Source organism: Aphelocoma coerulescens, chromosome 26 (genome assembly GCF_041296385.1).
Source record: "Aphelocoma coerulescens isolate FSJ_1873_10779 chromosome 26, UR_Acoe_1.0, whole genome shotgun sequence".
In the NCBI taxonomy this organism is placed as follows: Eukaryota; Metazoa; Chordata; class Aves; order Passeriformes; family Corvidae; genus Aphelocoma; species Aphelocoma coerulescens.
In genome coordinates this window covers 2502278-2525043 of record NC_091039.1, presented here as the reverse complement: position 1 = coordinate 2525043, position 22766 = coordinate 2502278, and the positions used below count along the sequence as shown (strand labels likewise).

General features: G+C 50.6%; 1 protein-coding gene across 2 annotated transcripts in view; it reads left to right on the top strand.

Annotated features, from left to right (window-relative positions):
* Positions 1 to 4518, top strand: part of LGR6 (leucine rich repeat containing G protein-coupled receptor 6) — a 151536-nt gene extending 147018 nt beyond the window's left edge. For both annotated transcript variants that reach the window (XM_068995745.1, XM_068995743.1), the window contains 2 exons: positions 342 to 422; positions 1984 to 4518. In XM_068995745.1, coding sequence (XP_068851846.1) covers positions 342 to 422; positions 1984 to 3221 — 1319 coding nt within the window. In that variant the 3' untranslated portion in view covers positions 3222 to 4518. The remainder of the gene's footprint in view (positions 1 to 341; positions 423 to 1983) is intronic.
* The last annotated feature ends 18248 nt before the right edge of the window (positions 4519 to 22766 follow it).

Genomic DNA, 22766 nt, shown 5'->3' with positions numbered 1-22766 from the left:
TGGAGTATTTATTTACTTTTAATAAAGCTTGCTGGGAGGAGGGAACCGCAGTCACACAGCTCTGGGATCTGGGGCTCTTACACTTCAAATGTTGGGAGTAACCTAAAAACAGAGGGGTTGGCTACACTGCAACCCACCAACATTTACAAGATCTTCTCCCTCTACAGCAGTGACTGCAGGGGACAAATTTTACACCAGCAGCTACTTTGAACTTGCAGGCTGGGATCTGGCTGGGAAGGCCTGTGTGGAGGACAGGCAGCAGGAAAAGCTCCTGGCCCAGTTAGCTCTGATGGTTCTGCTTGTTCTTCTCTGAGCACCATTTCTTGTTCTTTTCTCCCCAGATGACCTAGATGCAGATGATCTTCAGTTGGACCTTGAGGAATCAAAGCTGCACCCCACTATTCAGTGCACACCAAGCCCCGGTGAGCAGCCAGGGAAACCCTTTGAACAGAGTTGAGATCCTTTGAGCTTCTCTAAATGCCCAGGATCCCCCACAACCCTTCAGATCAGAAGCCTGATAGGTTGGGCTCAGGCCAAATGGGGGACAGATGAGAAGTTTCCATCTCCCTGTTGGATGGAGCTGCCCTCCTATGAGGAGAGGCCCAGGTCAGGATAAGCCTGATCTAGAACCCCAGGTATCACCAGCTCCTCCATCCACCGACCTGCTGCACTCAGATCTGGCTCTCCAAAAGTCCCTTGCACGGCTTACACTTGGCTTTGTCTCAGCCAGCCTGGAATATTGCATGGCAAGGCCTTGTTCTTGATGTCCTGATCATACCTGTGGCACTGCAAACTGCAGGGACACTTCGCTCTGTTGCCTGAGGGAGGGAGAGCAGGGAGGCACTGGACTGCACATGCTGGCTGGGGCTCGAGGAAGTTGCCTTCTGATTTTGTCCCTGTTCATAGCTCAGTGAGGTCCTACACAAGCACAGCTGGAGGCTGGAGAGGTCTGGTCCCTGCCAGCCTGCTGTGGGACGCTGGCAGAGACAGAGTTTCCACCAATCGTTCCACTGAGTTTGTAGCAAAAGGAACAAGATTTTGTCTGAGGGCATGTCCTGCTGCCTGGCACTCTGAGCATCACCTCCGTTGAGATGAGAACAATTTCTCCATTTCCTCTAATTTCATTTGCTCTCTACCACCTTAAACTTCTACCATCCTGTTTTTGTTTTTGCTGAGCCCCTCACTGAAACATCCCAATCCCTCCCAGAGGCAATTGTATGCCATTGCCCACTCTGTCTCTCCCCACTCTCTTCTTTTTTCTTTGGCAAACAGCTTCCACACCAATCCTCTTTTTACCCCTCCATGACCTTCCCTTACTCACTCCCCCATCCATCCACTTCTGTTCTTTCTTTCTCCTGATATCCTTCCATGTTTTGCCTACCCAGACCCCTCTGTCCCTCCCCTGCCACGCCAGCTCCCTCCCTCTCTCCCTCATTCCCAGACACTTCACCTCATGGTGCTCATCCCCTCTGTGCAGAGGCCATTCACACAGAAACAGTCAGACACCTCTTAGACAAGGTCTTGAGTGTACAGAGAGAGGCTGGCAATGCCAGAGCAGGATACAGCATCCTGACAGATCTCCACACCACTGAGTCCCAGGGGGAACATGAGAAGGAGCAGGTAATGGTAGAGGGGCCCAAATGCCAGCCCAACAGCAGGAGTGCGGGTCAGTCTGGAGTCACAACCTTCTTACATTTTGGGAGCTCTGATCAGTTCCTTGTTTCTCACATTTCATTTCAACTTCTCCCTGCACCTTTTTTCTGCCCTAGACAAGATCTGAGAGGATGCCAGAGGCACTCCAGTGTGGGTTCAGGAGCGCAGGGGAGAGCCAAGAGGCAGCTGAGGAGGAGGGTGGACAATGTCGTATTTTCCTCAGCAGCCCTCAGCACTCACGTGGCTGGTGGGGACTTGGCCCCCACTCCGAGCAGCACCACTTGGAGAGAAGCAGTGTCTGCTGGGTGTAACCTGGGGTTTGTCTTCCAGGTCCCTTCAAGCCCTGTGATCACCTGTTTGAGAGCTGGATCATCCGCCTGGGAGTCTGGGTCATCGTTCTTGTCTCGGTGCTCTGCAATGGGCTGGTCATCCTGGCTGTCTTTGCTTCCCCCAGCTACCTGTCCCCGGTGAAGTTCCTCGTGGGCTCCATCGCTGGGGCCAACATGCTGACAGGCGTCTCCTGCAGCATGCTGGCCCTCGTGGACACCCTCACCTACGGCCACTTTGCCAGATACGGCGCCAGATGGGAGACGGGTGCGGGCTGCAGGGTGACAGGGTTCCTGTCCGTGTTGGCCTCCCAGGCTGCCATCTTCCTGCTGACCCTGGCTGCTGTGCAGTGCAGCCTCTCGGCCTCCTGCGTGCGGGGCTATGGGAAGTCCCCCTCCCTAGGCAAGGTCAAGGCTGCTGCCTGTTGCTGCCTGCTGCTGTCCTCTGTGGCTGCCGTTCTGCCTCTCTTCTCCATTGGGGAATACGGAGCATCCCCTCTCTGCCTCCCATACCCCATCCCAGAGGGGAAACCCGCCACCCTGGGCTTCACTGTGGCCTTGGTGATGACAAACATGCTCTGCTTCCTGACTATCACCGGCACCTACATCCGACTCTACTGCAACCTGCTGAAGGGGGAGTTCAGCGCTGTCTGGGACTGCGCCATGGTCAAGCATGTGGCCTGGCTGATCTTCACCAACTGCCTCCTCTACTGCCCAGTGGCCTTCCTCACCTTCTCCTCTACCCTCAATCTCTTCCTTATCACCCCAGAGGTCATCAAATCCATCTTCCTTGTGGTCCTGCCCCTGCCCGCCTGCCTCAACCCCTTGCTCTACCTGCTCTTCAACCCTCACTTCAGAGATGACTTCCGCCTGCTGAGGCAGAAAGGGCAGGACAAGGGCAGCTTCCCCCAGTCCTGCAGGGCTGATGACATGGAGAAAAGCTCCTATGACTCCACCCAGGCTCTGGTGAACTTCTCCGACATCGACCACATCTTTGATACACCTGATTCCCTGGGAGTGCGCCCCATCCTTGACAGCTACAGCTTCCCCTCCATGACGCTCATCCCCTGCCAGCAAAGGGTGGGCACTAGGGGGAAGGAGAGGGGCTTCTCTGAGCACTGTCCCTGCCTCAATGACAGTGAGATGCTGATAACTTCAGAGAGCCAAGATCTGTCCGGCAGCAGCCTCCGGATAACCTTCTTCCCCTCCCCACCCACACCGCCCTACACATCTCACTTATAAACCTCCTCAGAGCAGCCGTGGGAACAGCCCCACAGCACACGCCGAGGGCCAACACCAGTGCCGAGGGGCCAGCAAGGTGACACACACTGCTCCCTGAAAAGCACCAGTACAACCTGTCTACCCTCATCCCTATCATACCTGCCCAGGCAACAGGCACCGCTCTGCCAGCTGCCCCTGGCCTAGAAGGGCTCTGACTGAGCTCCAGACACTCAGGGCTGGCCATGGGGGGAGACAATCCCTGTGTGAGTCTCACTTCTGCTAGGAACTGTCTGGGAGAGAGCCCCACTGCCTCAGGAAGTGGGTCAGGGAAACCCTCCTCCTCCTCCTCACCCTGCAGCATCACCAGCCAGGAGGAGCCTGCAGCGAAGCCAAGCGTGTCTTCTCAAGGCAGAGACATCTTAACCAAAGCCATTGCTCTGTGGCAACTGCTGGAAATGGCCGACTGTGATGACATGGCCACCCACAGGAACCCCAGGCCTTGTCCTCTAGGGCTCTCTGCAGGTCCCACACACCCCTGGAAATGAGCTGGTGTCTGTCTCATGACATCAAAAGCACCGTATCCATGTGTACACCTGAGTTTTGGACCACCTCTATTTTGGGAATCCCCACTCATTCACTGGGAGCCTCATGGGTTGGACACAACCCTCACTTCCAGCCAAGACCAGGAGCTGGGGATGCTCAGTGCTTCAATCTGACCCACAGTGTCTCACAAGGGGTATCTGAAACCCACAGCAGCCAAACCCAAACAGTTCCCAGAAAAAACTCATGTGCTCTGCCTCAGGTCGCCCAGCAGCACCCAGCCAAGGCACCCAAGGGCACACCAGGCCCCCTCCACCTTTGCCACCCCCCCTTCACACAGCACAGCACACCTGGAGCACTCCTGTCTGTAGTCACCTGGCTCCTGGTAAGACATGGTGAAAATGGGGTCTGATTGCCCCATTGCCCCCATACCTCGCTCCTGGAAGAGGCTCTTGGTTCTGGGTAGATGTCCCACACACAGTGTAGCCATTTTGGGGACTGCATGTGCCTCCTCCTATTTTAAGGGCAGGCAGCTGGTATAGAAGGAGGAAACAGAAATCAGCATTGTGGGATGGTGGCATCAGGAGGACATAGGCCACTGGGAACAGCCTCAAATCCACTCCCTGCAGCTCAGGGATCTCCCAAATCCATTGACTCCATCACAAGCCCTCCCAGTGCCACCCAGTGCAGCAGGGAGCCCTGCGCTCAGAGCTCAGGCCCTGGGCAAAGCTTTGGTTCTGCTGACATTACTGCAGCTGTTTGTCACTCATTTTCATGAGACAATAAATGAGCCCCATTGCTGACCAATGGCTGGTTTCTGTCCTCTTTCATGTGAGGAGCACCTTGGTGCTTCTCTTGGCAGCTGCTGTGCCTTGGGTGTTGTCTTCATTGTCCGAGTGAGAGCTGGGAAATTGTGTTGGGTCCACGTGAGCTGATGTGACCCTCCCCACGCCTCTTCTCCAGAGGGAAGAGCCAAATCACCCACCTTTATGAAGCAGAACTGTAGCACCAGGGTCCCTCTCCAGGTGCCATGGACCAGACTCCTGTGAGCTGTACCCTGTGATCTGCTGCTCAGGGGTTTGGGCTCATGAGCAGGACAGAGTCTGTGGCACAAAAGTGTAAGGACATCATATAACAGGGTGCCCCATGAAAAGCCAGGCTCACCAGCCAGAATCTGGCTCTGCTTCCCTCCTCTGCACTTGAGCCCTGTGGTCTTATCTCAAGAAGAAAAACTTGAGAGATAGCAAGAAATTAGAGGAACAAGATCCAAGGATTAGAGAAGAGGATGGGACCCCCAAATTTAGTGACAAAATGCAAAGCTCTGCTACAGTCTTCAGGTGGGAACTGTGAAAAACATGGCCTGTTGTGAGACTTGAATCCTGATCCAGACATCTGAAATCCTACACATGCTCAAAATCTGTTTTCATGTTTGGCTCATTAAAAACACAGCCATTTCCTTCCATGTCCTTAGGGCTGCTCACGTGCACAGGACTGGGAAAGACTTATCCTAGGTCAATTTCCAGAAACAAAATTCTCCTTTGGAAGTGGGATCAACCTCCTGGAGCTAGTCCAGAGGAGGGCTACAAAGTTGAGATGAAGCATGGGGAAAGGTTAAGAGAATTGAAATTGTTCAGCCTGGAGAAAAGAAGCTCCAGGGTGACCTAACTGGGGCCTTCAAGTACCTGAAGGGAGTCTGTAATAAAGATGAAGAGAGACTGTTGACAAGGGCCTGGAGTTACAGGACAAAGGGGAATGGATTCAAACTGACAGGGAGTAGGTTTGGTTAGATATTGGGAAGAAATTCTTCCCTATGAGGGTGGGCAGGCCCTGGCACAGGGTGCCCAGAGCAGCTGTGGCTGCCCCATCCCTGGCAGTGTCCAAGGCCAGGCTGGACAGGGCTTGGAGCAACCTGGGATGGTGGAAGGTGTCCCTGTCCATGGCAGGGGTGGGAGTGGATGAGCTTTATGGTCCCTTCCCACCCAGGACAATTCTATGATCCCCAGCACAAACTCAAATTCCCCAGCACATATCCTTACTCCATAAGAAAATCTCTAACTGGAAGATACCCTAAAATAAACCCCACTGTCACTGACACGATGAGCATCATTACAAGTCACAGACTAACTGCAACACTCTCTTGCCTGAAATCCCCTGCCCTGCACTACTGCTGGGAGTTATCTCCAAGCAGTCACTGAGGTACCCAAATGCACAAGGGGCAGAAGCTGTCCCCAACAGAGGGACAGGGGAGCTCTCCAAGGGCACTGGGCCATCAGGGAACAGCCCTACATCATGATGGCAGCAGGAGCCGAGCAGTACTGGGGACAAGAGAAGCAGGATGCTGCATGGCCAGTGTAGCAGCAATGGAGGCCCCAGCAGGTACACAGGGTTCCCAGACTGTCAGATGCTGTGCACAGCTCCTTACGTGTCAGGCTGCCATGACTGGAGACTGTGGGGTAGAGGCAATAGCTTCCTTTTGGGATTACACAAATTACAGCCCTCATCCAAAGGGTTTCTACACAGTTTCAGCCTAGCTGGGGTGCTGTTGTAAGTGTCTCAGGTGGTGGCCACTGTGGGGTAGAGCAAGGGCAAACAGAGTTACAGACACCCTTGATGGCACTGAACGCAGAGGAACGGGGAGTCTGAGCCCAAGGCTGCCAGGGTCTGGCACAGTCAGCTTTCCAGGGCTCATGCTCATCACCTCTGGAGCTGGCTGAAGAGGGGGGAGAGCATCTGGGAGAGCCCAACCCAGGAAGACCCTGAGATAACGACAGGGTTGATACAGGTGAAAGCACTGTCCTGCCCACGGTCAACTTCCCCAGGAAGCTGTGGAAAAGTCCACTGTGGGTCTGCATAAAAGCCCTCTGGGCTGGGCAGGCTCCTTGGTCAATGTGGGCCTTCCCACACACTCCTCTCCCAGAGGAAGTGATGGCCAGCAGCCCTGCAGGTCCTGTCTGTGCCAGGGCCCAGACCAGGCCTGCCAAACTGAGACCTGCAGTACCTCACTCCATCTCTCAGGGCCTCCACAGCAGGTGCTGTCCATGGATGTGCTGACCATTACTTCCAGCTCACCCAGAATCCCCACTGCAGCCTTTCTGCCTCACTGATGTCTCCAGGCACATGCCTGGAGGGTGTCCCCCATGAGCCAAGGACAGGCTGCAGGGCAGCTCTGGGGAAGGAGGGACTGAGAGAGCACCAGATCACCCCAAAGGGCCCTGAGCCCCAAAAGCAGACATGCTGTAAAGCACATGAGCATTTCCTCACTGTTCAGTGGGGACCTTTTCCCATCAAGGGCTCTTGGCTCTGTTCAGGGAAGTTCAGTTGCCTCTGAAAGCCAGTGCCCATCTCCTGGCAACTCAAGAATTGTCAGCCTCAAAGAGAACAAAGCTACTTGGAGCACTGCACAATGTACCAGCCAGGATCCTCTTATCCAGCTCCCACGGGGCACAGAGCCCTTCCACACGTCCTTGCTGCACAGGCCAGCCAGGGGAGCTTAACTGAGCACAAATTGGTCCTGGAGCAGGGGTGAGACTGCTCCCTCTGTTCCCCCAGGCCACAGCAGCCCCTCGGAGCCCATGTGCAGCAAACACAGCCTGAAGCCCCCTCTGAGCTGTGCTCCTTGCAGGGTTGTTAAGGCAAAAGGAGGAGCATAAACACAGAGCACATTCTGTACTGACCAAGGAGGTGCCTGAGAAACAGTGAAAGTTTATGGATCTGCAGAAGTGCAGGAAACAGAAACCAGCACCTTTCCATTGCTGCAGGCCATAAATCCAGAGTATGAGCTCTCTGGCAAATGCTCATTAAAGTGCCTTTCACCACATCTCTAACAGAGCACATGTGTCTTTCCACCCTACCAAACACTAAGTTCAATAATTATCTTTTATAAAAAAAGGTAAAAGCAATCCTACACCACTCCATCTCCCTTCTTAGCAGCTGGTTTGGCCCTTACTGGTGCCACTCTGCCCAACTTTGGGCAGCTCAGCCCTCAGCCAGTTGGTGCTACCTGGGGGTGACCCTGCTGCTTCCCTGGGCAGCACATCCTGCCTGGATTAGCCAGTCCCACGGGCAAGCAGGAGTCAACTTAGACTGTGTAACCCACTTCTGGTCACCAACACAGGTGTGAAATGATCTCAGCAGGCCAGAACAGGAGGAAGCTCTTGCTCCCCATCCTCCACCAGCAAGAGTTCATGAGGCTGCTCTTCTGCCTCCTCTCTGCTCCCGTCAGGTGAGACCCCACCTGCAGCTGCCTCCAGTTCTTGGGCCACCAACACAAGGTAGACGTGGATCTGTGGGAACAAGTCCAGAGGAGGCCACTAGGTTGATCACAGAGCTGGAGCTCCTCTGCTCTGGAGCAAGGCTGGAGGAGCTGGGTGTGTTCAGCCTGGAGAAGAGAAGGCTCCAGGGAGACCTCAGAGCCCCTTCCAGTGCCTAAAGGGGATCCAGGAGAACTGGAGAGAGACTGGGGACAAGGGCCTGGAGTAGTAGGACAAGGGGGAATGGCTTCCCACTGTCAGAGGGCAAGGTTAGATGGGATATTGGGAAGGAATTCCACACTGTGAGGGTGGGGAGGCCCTGGCACAGGGTGCCCAGAGCAGCTATGGCTGCCTCTGAATCCCTGGCAGTGTCCAAGGCCAGGCTGGACAAGGCTTGGAACAACCTGGGATAGTGGAAGGTGTCCCTGCCCATGGCAGGGGGTGAAACAAGTTGAGCTTTAAGGCCCCTTCTGACCCAAATCATTCAGATTCCATAATTTTAAGTGGAGCTGGGCTGGGAGTCCCAGTGTGATAAGGCCCCAGTTCTGAGCTGATGGAGACACACTGCAACAGCCTGAGTGGGCAGGAGGGCACCAAGGTGGTGGGACAAGTTGAAAGGGAGGAGGCTGAGGCCATTTTGGGCTGCATTTTGGCTGAGGAGCAGTATTGGAGGCAGAGCCTGAGGGTGGCAGGGTGACAGGCACAGCTGCTCTGGAAGCCATTGTCAGGGCTGGGCACCTTTGAGGTTTCCCCTGCACGTCAGCAAGGCACTGCCAGGACACCCTGAAGGGCAGACATGGCATGTTTGAGGAGGATTTTGGCCCTGAGGGACCCGGAAGCATTGTCTAACAGGACAATGTGGAGGCAGTTTGTAGGCACGCTCAGATGTCAGTTTGCCACTCGTCCAGCCCTCCTGGCTGGAGATGTGCAGCTCCTCTGAAACAAAGCCAGCAGAGCAAGCACCCTACGGTATTGTTTTTTCAGTCTCATTGTTTTTTCCACCAACATTGTGATTTCTGAAAGACTGGGCCGTGATTGGGAATGCTTGGGACGGCAGCACTGCCTTGGTCACAGGAATGCAAGTGATGAGGAACAAACTGTGCATGGGACAGCAATGTCTGGTACTGGCCTCCTTGGAGGCCAAAGGAAAACAGACATTTTGGAAAACGCAAGCCCATCTTCAAGACTGGGATGGACCACACATCAGGTCTGACAGGTGACCTCAGCAGTTCCAGGTCATACCTGAGCTACCAAGGGGTTAACACCTTGTGCCTGCTCTCCAGTGACCCCAAACCACATTCACGTTTTCCAGGCAATCTCTTCCACTACTGTCCCAGACCTGACTGGCGACTTCCAGACTCTCATTCACACAAAGTTTGCTGATTTGAACTCCTAGAAGCAAAACTGAGGTACTTCATCTCAGCATTTTGTCTGTGAATATTTTGTTAGCTGTAATTCCTGCTGGGATCTTTTCCCTGCCATCCAGACCCAACTTTTCTCCATATGGACACTGTGCTCCCAGCCCTGAATCCCCACACACCCTTTCCTTCCATCACACACCCAGGAAAGGGCTGCTGGTTGGTGTAGTCCAGAGCAGGAGCATCACAAGGACCAAATACATCAGCTTTTGTTCTCCAAGCAGAAAACACTGTGACCTTCAATCTGCACTGCACATGGTGGAGGTTTCCCTGGTACCTGCTCCATTCCATTCTCTCTGTCAGAGTTCCAAGGTGGAACAGTGTCTTGGGGTGACTTTATCATGTGTATCCCCTATTGCTGCTCTATGCCCAGAAGTGAACTTTGTGCCTTTCTGTGCCTTTCAACTGAGCCTGAGAGGGGGGAGAGAAGAAACCCAGCAAAGTCTTCAAAGCAGTTTGCAGTTTGTTTTCATGTTTCAAGGGTTTCAAGATAAGACTCCTCTTGCTTCTAACAGCAGTGGTGGGAGCAGAGGGAAGCACCTGGCTTGCTTTCTTTCCATCCAGCTTTCGGCCACTTTTTCAGCTCCTTTTCCTCTGGAGAGTTGAACTTTGTTTTCCTGGGACTCCGATTTTTCCCTTCTTCTCTGCTGGACGGTTTCAACATCAGAATACAATGGGAGGACCTTCCACCGAGGCCTTGGCCCTGGAGGTGGGCCCACCACCCCATCCCAGCTCCAAGGAGGGGGAGAGAGATCTGCAGAAGAACTCTGACATGTTCCCAGGTTTCTCTCAGCAGAGCGGGAGGTTTTATTATTATTTAGCATTATTATCCTTTTCCTGTGTGTTTGTTAAATAAATAGTTTTATCTCTTTCACTATCCTTCAAGGAAAAATTTCTTTTTTCCCAAACCTGGTAGGGGAGGTCTGGTTGTAACCCACCTTGTCTCAGAGGATATATTTCCAAATTTGCCCAAACAGTCACAAACAGTCAAAGATGAGCAGACTGGCACAGAAACAGGTGAGATCTGATGGATGTTTTCACAGAGGGCTCAGCTACAAAAGACACTGGGTTGGACCCCAAAAAGAGCAGCGAGCCAGGGAAGAACATGGAGCAAGCACCTCGTGGTATCCTGTGCTGGGTAAAGGCCACATTGCCCTCATGCAGCCAAGAGCTGGCTCTCCTCAGAGCCTTCAGGTACCAGCACAGCAAGTGGGGACCCCAGGGCTAAAGGCACACATCCATCTGAAATCTGCCTTGCTTTCAGCTGGATGTTTCCCATAGGCAGAGGAGGTAGAAGCACCACTTTGAAAGGTGATAGCCAGGAACATGGTGCAGAGGAGGCAGGATTGGAAGGGTCTGAAGAGTTAACAGCCTGCTCTGATTCCTCTAGCCAGTACACTCTCCTATTCTGGGAAGTATTCTGTTGGGAAGCAGGAGCATTCTTGGAAATATTCTGCTCAGAGATTTCTTAAACCTTGGATGAAAGCAAAGTGTGTGCAGACTCTCTCCATCTGTGTTCCCAGGTATACAGCAAACTCCAGATCTTGCATCTGCTCTTTGGATGTTTTGAGGATGTCATTGTATGTACGACAGCCAAGTGGACACTTGGGAAAAACCACGGGAAAAGCTGAGTTCCCAGTGGGAAAAGCCTGTTATAAACATATATTATATTGGCTTCTCGCAAAGTATAAAGGTAGATATTATATAATGCTAGAAATGCTTTTGGCTGTGTGGATGTAGTTTTCTCTCTTTTTAGCAAGAATGTTAGCAAGTGTGACAAGTAAGATAACCTCCAAGTGAACAGGGGATGAGGCCCAAGGAGCTGCTAATCAACACTTTGTCCAGAGAACAAAAGGGCCCAAAGGCTGCTCTGCCCGGAGAACGGGCGGCCAGGAGAGTCCAAGAGCCGCTATCGCCGCTCTGCCCGGAGAGACGAAGAGGCCCAAAGCTGCAATCAGCCCTGACTGTCTGGAGAATTAAGAGATCCACCCTACCATCGACTCTTGCCTAGCGGGCCCAACCCCAAGAATCAAGAGAAATAAAACCACAAGGCAGAAGACTACGCCTGCTCTAAAAAGGCGGAGCCAAGGAGTGGCCATGCAGAACAGCTCCAGGAAAAGTTTTAATATTAATAGAGAACAGACAGTAAAAATGGTATAAAAAGGACTCACCTCTGGCATCAGGCGTGCTCTTGGCAGAGCGCCAAGGCACCCGGCTGTTACCCCTTTGCTTTATTTGATGTGTCTCTTATTGTCTTTATATTAAATCCTTTAAATTCTCACAGGAGAGTGAACCTCGTTTTTCACAAGCCAACCTGGAAAATAGAAAAAAGCTCCAGCTTCCTGAATGCCTCGAAACTGGAGTAACTTCCCTGCAATTGTGAGGAAGAAGAATCCCACTCAAATACTGGTCAGCCACAAACTAAGTCAAACACCTCGACCTGTTCTGTGGCTCCCCCGCTAAGACATACAGGCTGAAAGAATTAAGGCTTGTCAGGGGCAGGGGGTCACTGGCTAATGGTCACAATTCCTGTCCTAGAGGGCTCCCAGGGTACAGGTGTCAGCAATGCACAGGTGCTTAAGCATGCAGAGAGATGTTTTCTGAAGCACTTTAGTATCTACTTATGAATGGAAACAAATACCCAGGATCATCTGACTGTTCATAAAGCCTCAGTGTGGAGTGAGGGATGGAGGGAGCTGGGGAATGCTGCAGCTGGCTCTTCTCTTTCCCAGATACTCACTGTGATATGCCCTTTCTGCAGCTCCACGAGGAATCAAGCAGCAGTGCCCACTTGGGAGTGAGGTTCCTTTGTCCCCCCAGGACTATAGGTGTGTGTAAAAGCACAGACAGCACCCCAGAAACAGCGAGGACACTCTGCCCTTTGGACACTGGCTGCAGGTGGGTGCAGCAGGAGCTGCAGTACCAGGACATGGGTCACATCCATCTTCCCCGTGCCACAGTCACAGAGTTCTTGGGATGCTCTTGCACTGCCAGCCATTTGATGGGAGTCAGGTGTAAGAGCATCTCCAAGAGTTCCCACCTCACCTGGTTTGAGGATCCAGAGGGCTCTGCATTATCCACCTGTGGCAGGTATTGCTCAGAAGCAGCAGGCGATATCCCATTCCCTCCAGAAGTGAGGAGCAGCAGTTCAGGTGCTTCCTTGAGCAGCCTGAATGGAAGAGCAGAGCACCAAACTCTTGATTGGCAAGAGCCAAGGCTGTCAGCTGTACTGAACTGAAGCTTGGGGAACATTTATATTCTCTTTTCTTTCAGCTTCCAGTGCCATAAACTATCCATGATATCTGAGTGAGATTACTCAGCATGCCTCAGAACTTCTCCTCCACTGCATCCCTTCACAATCTCCTTCACTGCATCCCTGCATTCAAATCCACCAAGATGATTGTGTATAAAGTTGTCTTTCTTGACAAGTACTTCCAAGTCATAATCTCCTCTCCCTCTTTATATTCCAGATAATCTTCTTCTGCCTGCTCAAAGGCTACCTGTCATTTGTCTTCTAAATTTTAATAATATGACTATTAACTATACCTTTTAATTCAGTGATTCTAGTGGTAAGAAACTATTGGGCATAGTCTGCTTTTAAAAATAAAGTATGTGTGTAATTCTTATCCCTTATTCTTAAGAATAATTCCTCACTATTCAAAATCTGCATCAAGAATAATAATCACAAAATCATAGAACTGGAATCACTGAAGCTGGAAGGGACTTCCCAAGATGACCTAGTCCAACCTGCCCACTCAAGCAGGGTCAGCTATTGCAGCTTGCCCAGAACTGTTTCCAGTCAGATTTTCAGTAACTCCATTGATAGGGAAACTCAACAATCCTCTGAACAATCTCTCCCTGTGTTTGACCACCCTCACAGTAAAAAAGGGGGGGGGGTTATGTTCAGGAGGAATTTTCTGTGCTTCACATTGTGCCCATCACCTCTTGTCCTGTCACCCACTGGGCAACACTGAGAAGAGTCTGACTCATCATCTTCAATCTCCCCACCAGGTATTCAGACACATTGACAAGAGCCTCCTCAGCTTTCTGTCCACCAGGCAGAACACCCCAGCTCTGAGCTCCTTTACATGAGAGATGCCTTGTGGCCCTTCACTGGACTCTCCCCAGGAAGTTCATGCCTTTCTTGTACTGGGGAGTAAAAGGTCTTGTGGGTATCTTTGATTCTAGGCATGTGCATGCACACACACACAGTGACTTCAATATGTGCATATTATTAACTTATTTCTATGCAAAAACACCTCACCTCGCCCCAAAGTTCTGCAGCTCCCATCCTAAACTGCCCTGTGCATCATCCTGAGAAAGGAAGAAGATTGCTCTCTGCTGCAGGGTGTGGAGCTGGACTTATTCCCAGCTCAATGTGGAGCAGTAACCAAGGCTTCCCAGCATGGAATTAAGGGGATTAGGGATTTCTCAACACTGTCTGTTAAGCAGAGAACACAGAACTAGATCAGCACGGCAATCTCATCTCTCTTGTCTTTTCAGAGCTGTGGTTCTCACCTCCCAGACTGGTCCAAAATGTCGGACTTTTTCTGGCATCCACAGCATCTCTACAAGCCCAGCTCCACTTGCCATGACTGATATCTCAGCACTGTGAAGTCTCACAATCCAATTATGGCAATCTCATTACTAATTATGCATTAATATGTAAAGGAGTAATACTGGTGGAACATCTGTGCTAGGGAACAAAAAGAAAAAGGACTAAACCAGCTTACTGTCAATGCCAGCCTCCTGTCCTGACTCACCTGTCAGCATTTTGCCCATAACCTTCATCCCCCTTGATCCCTAAAAGAGCCACAGATGCTCTTCCCTTAAGCATCTAAAGTCAGACCAACTATCTACAGAGGAGCAGGTGACATGGGAGGAACATGGAAAGCTTCAATTTACAGATGAAAGATGCCAGTTCTGCCACGAGAACACTAAAAGAAATCAAGTGTATGGCAAGAAATCTCCTTCAAGGCTCTTCTGGGACATAACAGTAACCAGTGAGGTCATTTGCTCATCATCAGCATTTCATCCATGCTGAAATAATCTGCTTTGAATTCAAAGCTTTGTTGTTGATGGCACAGTGTGACGATGTCTGGGTGAAAGCTGGGACCCAGCAGTGCTCCTCATGGGTACCCTGCAGTGAGTGCCACCTACACTGAACTAGTGATAGTATTGTACCATTAATCATGTTTGAACTCCAGAGAAGGAAAGCAGGCATGCTATAGCCAGGCCTAATGGTGCCCAAAACATGGAGAGTAATCTTTTCACCATCAAAAAATCAAACCTGCTCTTTCATTACTCAGTGTGGTTTCCATCACCCAAAAGTAACAGAGGGGAATGCCAGGCTGCCAAAGTACTCCAAGAGAGCTGAGGAACTGTTCATTCATTTATGACATCATCAACACAGGGACTATGACCATCAGGACAATCAGAATCCATTTTTTATTTATTCCTTTTCAAAGTGTTCTGAAATAAAATGCAAAATAAAGAGCAGGACCCACCAGGGGCATGGGAGATGCTGTCATCACAAGGAACACAGCCCTGGGTTTGAAGGTAGTGACTGACACACATCAACAACAACAACCTAAACCAGAGAAGACTGGCCAACCACTCACATACAGAAATATTATAACATCTACTTCTTTACAGCAATTAGGTGATTTTTCTGAAATTTAAATCAAGTTGACAGCAAAGCCATCTCCAGACTAATCTCACATTTTCCTCTCCTTCTGATGACAGCATTTTCTTTGCTTGGGGATTTTAGATTCTTTGGGATATTGTCTCCTTTCCTTATCCAGAAATCTGGGATAGCCTTAGAGACAAAGGCTGTAGAACATGACCCGTGGTCCTGATTCTTCTGTTGTCCAGCATGCTCCCAACCTCATGTCCAGGGTTCCTCACCCCACTGAAGAGGCACAGGAGAAAAGCAGAGGGAGATGCACAGTTGATCTCATCCAAGCATAATACTTGACCCCAAAAATTGGGGGATAATAATAATAATAATAATAATAATAATAATAATAATAATAACAACAACAATAATTTTTAACATTTATAACCTGAGTGTACATTATTTTATAAGTTGTAGGAGACAGCAAAGGGCCAGGAACTTGGTGACTAGAGGCAAAAACTGGCTCCTCCTTTCAAAAAACATCATTTTACATCCATGTTTACACCACAGTGTGTGGGAAGAGCTGATCCTGAATTGCTGCCAGTCCAGGTATAAAATTCAGCAGCTGCTCCACACCACCTAGGAAAAGTTTGAGGTTAATTCTTGACAACAACAACAACAACCACAACAAAAAAGGCCATTTTCATTATGGATGCTTTCCTGAACCAGGCAAAGAGAGGATGGAACCAGATGAGTTGTTTTGGTGGCAATGACAACTTTTCCTAGCATCAGCTGTTCAGGAAACTACAGCCTTCAGCAATACCTAATACTGAAGGAAAAAGCAGATGGGAAATTGGGTTCAAGTTTGTTACTGAGGTTCAAGGGGTGCCCAGAAGAAATCCTGGCTCCTACACAGCTGGGCTCTTCCCCCCCTTTGCTGTACTGCCCCATGGAGCCAGTCAACAAACAGAAAAACAATTGCACCAAAATCTCTGCAGTAGTTTTATACTCCAAGCCCTCAGGAAAAAAAAAAAAAAAGCCTTTTATGCTTTTAATTTTCTGGTTTTCTCTTGCAATTTTGCCAATTGAGTTAATCAATTAAAACAACTGGATTGTTTTCCTTGCCTAACCCCTCTAACCCACCTCTCCTCTCCCTTCTCCCACTCTCACATTTAGATCTTTATTTCCCCCCTTCCTCCCCCCCCCTTTTTTTTTAAACTCCTGCTTTGGAAAATTCCACAGCTGGAGTTTCACAGTTCCTTTTGTCACCACATTGGAGACATTTGAGGAATACAGCAAGGGGAATGTCACAATGGGCACAGTTACATTAGGGGCAAAGGGAAAGACACACTAAGGCAAAGCAGGTTCCAGTCCAGTTTCCTCAGGCTGGCTGACCTTCCCCTGCCTGGCTGCGACTGCCTGGCTGTTGAAACCCTCCATCCATCCCCATCTCTCTATCTTTACTACATCGCTTCTTCCTCTGGCATCTCAGTCTTGTTTCTGAGAATCCATTCCTGCTACGTACACCCCTCATCACCCCACACAGAATAAAATCACTTATAGCAGAAATAAAACTGCCCTGCACATCTGAAGGTGTCAGGTGTGAGTTGAGTGAGCAAAGCTTTGAAGAGTCCAATTCTCTCTTTTTACAAGTGCTGGGCCCTTCACTTCAAGAAAGACATTGAGGTGCTGGATCACCAGGGGAGGTTCAGGTTGGACATCAGGAGGGATTACTTTCCTGAAAGGTTTGTTAAGCACTGGAAGGGGCTGCCCAGGGAGGCTTGGAGTTCCCATCCTTGGAGGTGTCCAAAGAACACCTGGATGTGGCACTCAGTGCTCTGGGCTAGGTGACAAGGTGGGGATTGGGCACATGTTGGACTCAATGACCTTGAGGTCTTTTCCAACATTAATGACTCTGTGATTGTGTGAATAAGAAACATCCAGAGCCCCAGAGGTTTGCAGGGAACAAGGGGTTTGACCTGACTGTGAGGCCTGTCCTGCTAGAGCCTTCCCAAGACACAGAGCATTACTGGAGTGGGCTGAAGAGATCTGTGCCATGAGAACAGCCAGGTCCTGCGTGCTCTGCAGAGAGCACGAGCAGGGATGGGGATGCACTGACAAGGCTGCACCTTGGCCAATGTGAAGGGAAGAGCAATTCCCAAGGGAGCACATGCCCATCACAAAGAGGCTGGGCCTGGTCAAGGAACTCCCCTGTCTGAGCATCCAGGAGCCACTCTGGCTGTCACTGTCCCAGTGGGACTGAGGCCCCTCTACAGCTGCACCCCCACTCTCACTGAGTCACTCCAGGTTTTCTCACCAGCTCCATGTTGGGTTTCCCATCAGAGGACTCCATCAGAGTCTCAGATGTCCAGATCCTTAAAAGAATTTAATCATGGTGCAATAGCTAAATAACAAAATAACAGCTTGAGCTGGGGCCTCTGAGGAGGCACCCCAGACAAAGGAAACACTGGGCTTTTATCCTGTCAGTCTAATGACAGGAGAGTCTGGGGCTCCTTGGCTCTTGCCATGTCTCTGAGTGTCCAAGTCCTTGGCCTGGCCACAGGTCCCTGGGCACTTTGTTGTGCAAAGGGTCAGCAGTTCACGGCCTCTTTGCCTTGGGCTCTGGCCCCCAGAGCTCAACCTGCAGCTCCTCTGCAGTTGTCCCTGGGCCACAGGCACTGAATGGATTCTCCACCATGCCGATCCTGCCACAGCAGTGATGGCTGCTCCTGTGGCTGAACTGGAGCACTGGTCCTTTGGATTCTACTCCCATCCTGCAGTGGACAGTAGGAGCCCTCACCTGTTCTCCAGATCTCCATGGAATGAGTGCACCGAGGTCAGGATTTTTGGAAAGCCCTTTCTCTTGCAGGTTTATCTGAAAATCCCAGTCTTCAAACAACAGCAGAACACAAAGTTGGGCAGCCACAGCCAGACACCACACAAGCTGCACCACCACCTTCCTCATCTTCCCATGTGAGAAGGAAACAGGAAAAAGATTTTGCATCAGAGAAGTTGTACTGCCCAGGCTATTCCATATCTCCTCATCTGCCTTATCCACAGGCACCTACAGATATCTTTAGCAGTCAGCATAAGGGGAGAGGGCAGAGCAAAAATCATAGAATCGTAGAACGGTTTGGGTTGGAAGAGACTCAAAGATCATCTACACAGAACTCTGTAGAGGCACATCATAAGAAGAGGTGTTGGAGAAGGAAAGCCCTTGAGGTCTGTGGTTGGTTGGGTTTGAGGCCACCTGTGGTCACCTCTAGTCTGTTGTGAAAACTTCTGCAGCAGAACTTCCCTTGCTGAAATTGCCTCTTGCCTTTCCAACGTGCCCCTCTGGCTACACATGAGGCAGCTGCAGACAGCAAGATGTCCCCTTTGTCCTCCCTCCTTCAGCTGAAACCAGCTCTGGCAGCCTCTCCTCATTTTTCCCATGCTTCAGTCCCAGCCACCTGAGCTGACCCTACGGTACATCCCTGTCCATGGGGAAGCCCAAAATGGACATAGCACATCAGGTGTGACCTCCTAAGTACCACACAGGGACAAACACACACTTCCCTCCACATGCCAGCTGCACTGGTACTAACACAGCTCAGAATGGGGTTGGCCTTCACTGCAGAAACATCACACAGGAAATTTTGTCAGGAAACCTGCCAGGGCCAGGAGAAGCAGCACCTACTGACCCTCCACCCACACAGGCAACTGGAAAGGTTCACCTTTAGTAAAGCCATTGCTCCCAGTTCCCCTCCTGTCTTTTGAGTGCCCTCACATCCTTGGACGTGATTTCAAGGAGGATCTATTTACTGCAAAACTTTCCCAGGGACTGAGGTGAGGGTGAATGACCAGTCATTTCTGAACCTTCTTTATGTCTTTTTTGAAGATGGGTATGACACTGGCCTTCTTCATGGCATCCTTGCCCAGCTGCCAAGAGTTTTCAGAGGTGCTGTAGAATGACCCTGCAATGACATCAGCCAGCTCCCTCAGGTACAGCCTGTATGGTCTCACAGGGTTGTCTATGTCCCGTTTCCTTACATGACCTATAATTCTCTCTCCCTCTAATGTACCTCTCTCTCCTGCACAGTCTCCAGGCACAGACACCAGGGAGGCCATGCTAGGGAAGCTTGGAGCCCTTTTTATGCCCATTCTTCAGGGGGACATTTCCTAACTCCACCCCTGCACACTCAAGCAATGTCTCTGTGTTCCTCCTGGGCAGCCCATCCTGGCTTTCACTTTCTGTGCACTTAATGTGGTTTTTTATATTTTAGTTTAGCCACAAGTTCCCTGTTCTATCACACTGGCCTCCTACCATGCTGGCTTGGCTGCCTACAGACCAGTTTGGGCCTTTCTGCTGTTTGGGGACATCCTTCCAGAAGACTGAGCAGCTTTTCTGAGAGGCTGTGCCCTCTGAGGGTAAATTAACCCCTAAATACACTAAAGTCTGATTTCCTGGTGTCGGAATTGTTATTCTGCTACTTGCCTTCCTAACTTCTCTCAGATCCACCGAGCTGTGAGTCTAGAAGCCAAAGTTGCCATCAACCATCACATCCCCAACCAGTTCTTCCTTACTCCTAACTTGCAGATCCATCACCTCCCCTAGCTGGCTTGCCCAGCACTTCCATCAGAAATGAAATCACCATTAGACCTGAGGGTGAGGCTCTTTCTGCTTTTTTCTCTCCATCTTCCAACCAATGAAATCCCTGTCTGAAACCTCACAAAATCATGATTCTTCTGCATCAATTGCATTGGGGCCCTTATCATGATGGCTAAACCCCAACATCAGAAGGATGAAACTCAGTTGCAGGGGAAGGGGGGCGAAAAAGCTCCTTTGAACTGCAGGATCTAATTTTCCTTCATTTTTAAATAATCATATAATTATTTTCTGTGTGTCCTCCCATCTTGGCAGGATGCACCAGACCCCTCCTAGGAGTGTGGGGCAAGCTGGGGATATTCCTGTGCATTACTCCCACTCTGGTCCTCTTGTTTCAGCCTTTTAGGTACATGGTCATCCTTCTCTTTTCATTACTTGTCCCATATGATCACTTGGACTCCTGAGTCTGGCCCTACAGCCCTCCCTACCAGCAAGGGGCATGGAAGGGAAAGAGTACAGGTCACATATGTCACAGTATTTTAGGGAAGAGACACAGACTGAAGGTTGTGTGTGAAATGGAAGGTCTCAATTTGGATGAAAACCCACTCCATAAAGGTGAAGGGAAGAGGCAGAGACGTGCTGGGTCCCAGAGTCACTTCCTCACAAGCCATCAGGGACATGCTCCCCCTTTGGTGCCCAATCACAAGAGATGAGTAGATGTCCCTAAGGTACAACACATGGCCATTGGGAGCAAAGTCAGGTAAGATAGGTTATGAAACAGAAACAGGGGTTCAATGTGTGGCAGAAGGTGAAAAGACACTGATTCCAGTGGCAGCAGCTCCAGTGCCTGCTGTGGCAGCCACCAGGTGGGCTCTGCAGGGAGTGGCACAGCCCCACACCAAACCCTAGGGACAGGAACCATTCCTAGATCCCACACCCACCAGTACTGCTTGGTGCCGCTGGGAGACCACCCCTCCCTTGTGGTGTGCAGCCCTTCCAGTGCTGATGTCTGGGAATTCAGCCTCGGGAAACAGGTCAAGGACACAGGACCCTTTCAGCACACCTGCCCTACAGCAGGACATGCTTCCACAGCCATCCCACCAGGAGGGCAGGATCGCCAGTGGACTATACCTGCTCCCACGTCAAAACAGTGGCACTGCCTTGGACCCTGCAGGCCCAGATGGATAAAGTGTTGAGTAACCTGGACACAACATGGCAACACTTATGTTTCAGCCCAGAAACCCCTTCAGCCCAGTGTCCTGGGCTTCATCAATAGAGATGTGGGAAGCAAATGAGGGGATTCTGGCCCTCTGCTCCACTCAGGTGAGACACCACCTACAGTGCTGCTTCCAGCTCTGAAGGCCTCAGTACAGGAAGGACATGGAGCTCCTGGAGAAAGTCCAGAGGAGGCCATGGAGATGCTCTGAGGACTGGAGCTCCTCTGCTCTGAAGACAGGCTGGGAGAGCTCCGGGGGTTTTCAGCCAGGAGAAGAGAAGGCTTTTCTTAGAGCCCCTTCCAGTACCTGAAGGAAACCTAAGAGAGCTGGAGAGGGACTTTGGACAAGGATCCGGACTGACAGGACAAAGGGGAATGGCTTCCCACTGCCAGAGGGCAGGGGTAAATGGGATATTGGGAAAAAATTATCCCTGTGAGGGTGGGGAGGCCCTGGCACAGGGTGCCCAGAGAAGCTGCGGCTGCCGCATCCCTGGAAGTGTCCAAGGCGAGATTGGACGGGGCTTGGAACAAACTGATCTAGTGGAAGATGTCCCTGCCCATGGCAGGGGATGGAACAAGATGAGCTTTAAGGTCCGTCCCAATTCAAAGCATTCTGTGGTTCTGTAATACTCAAATATTGCCCTGCTAAGCTTAGAGGGACCATTATCTCCTGCTTGGGGGTGTCAGAAGAAATCCCAGGGGTCTTTCCAGCCACTGTCACACAGACACACGCACCCACGGGCACAGCTGCTGGAGCTGTCCCGGCGCTCCCCGGCGCGGCTCGGAGCTCCCCTGCCCTCGCGCGGTGCGCGGCCACTGCTGCAGCTCCGCCCGACGCAGCCCCGCGTGTGCCCCGCAGCCAGTGCGAGCGGCTGTGCTGTTCGCACACGGCTCACGGACCGTTCCGAGCGTACCGGACAGACCCCATCCATGTGACAGATCCACCCGAACCCCCCAACAGACACGCGCCATTTGAAGGCGTTTATCATAGGAGGTTTTTAAAGCGCTTCTCAGACCACCCTCGTGAGACATTTCTTACAGTATTCCTGAAGACATCCCCCAATTCCAGAACCTTGATATCCCGCAGTCATTTTAAATTGACTCGAAGTCCTCACCTAAAGGACAGAACAATTTAAAAAATTATCCAAAGTCCCAGCCCAGGAACCAACCATTCTGTGACTCCTCTGAAAGCTGGAAAAAATTCTGAACTACAGACAGAGCACACCAGAAACCACAGCCAAAGGCAGTTATGAAAATACATAGCTCTAAGGTCCCAGCAAAGCAATTTATCAAAAGTCTCAGAGATCCCATCGAAGCGACATTTAGAAAATGCCCTTAGGGCATCACTGATGAAACAATTGTGAACATCATCAAGGCACTTGTAAAGCTGCCCTAGAGTCAAAACCATATGGATTTACTGGGAACATCTTGGTAATTCTAAAATTGCCCCAATAACACCACATAGAAGCCATTTTGGAAGTGATCTGTTATGTCAAAGCATAGCAATAAACACCTCATTAAAAGGACCATAAAAAAAAAACCAACCAAAAAATCCCACAAAGCATCCAGTATTAAAAATCTTTTGTGTGATATTTGGAAGTATTCTCGTGGGGGCCTTTTGAAGGGATTTGTACAATGATCCCTCCATTTTTTATGGTTATATTTACAATGGCTCCTCTGTGGGAATTTGGGCTTGCTCTTGATAGCTCCTTGGCAGTATTTTTGGTCTCCTCAGTGTGTTTTCACAATAGCTCCATGATGGAGGTGGGGTATTTTTACAAGAGGCATTTCTTAGATATTTTGGAGACAGTTTACATAATGGTTATGTAATGGTGTCTTGGGGAAGGATCAGAGATGTGATTTAAACTGTCTGAGTGATGTTGGATTTGTGTTTTCCCTGTTAAGTGACATTCACTGGACCCACTTTATGCCATGAA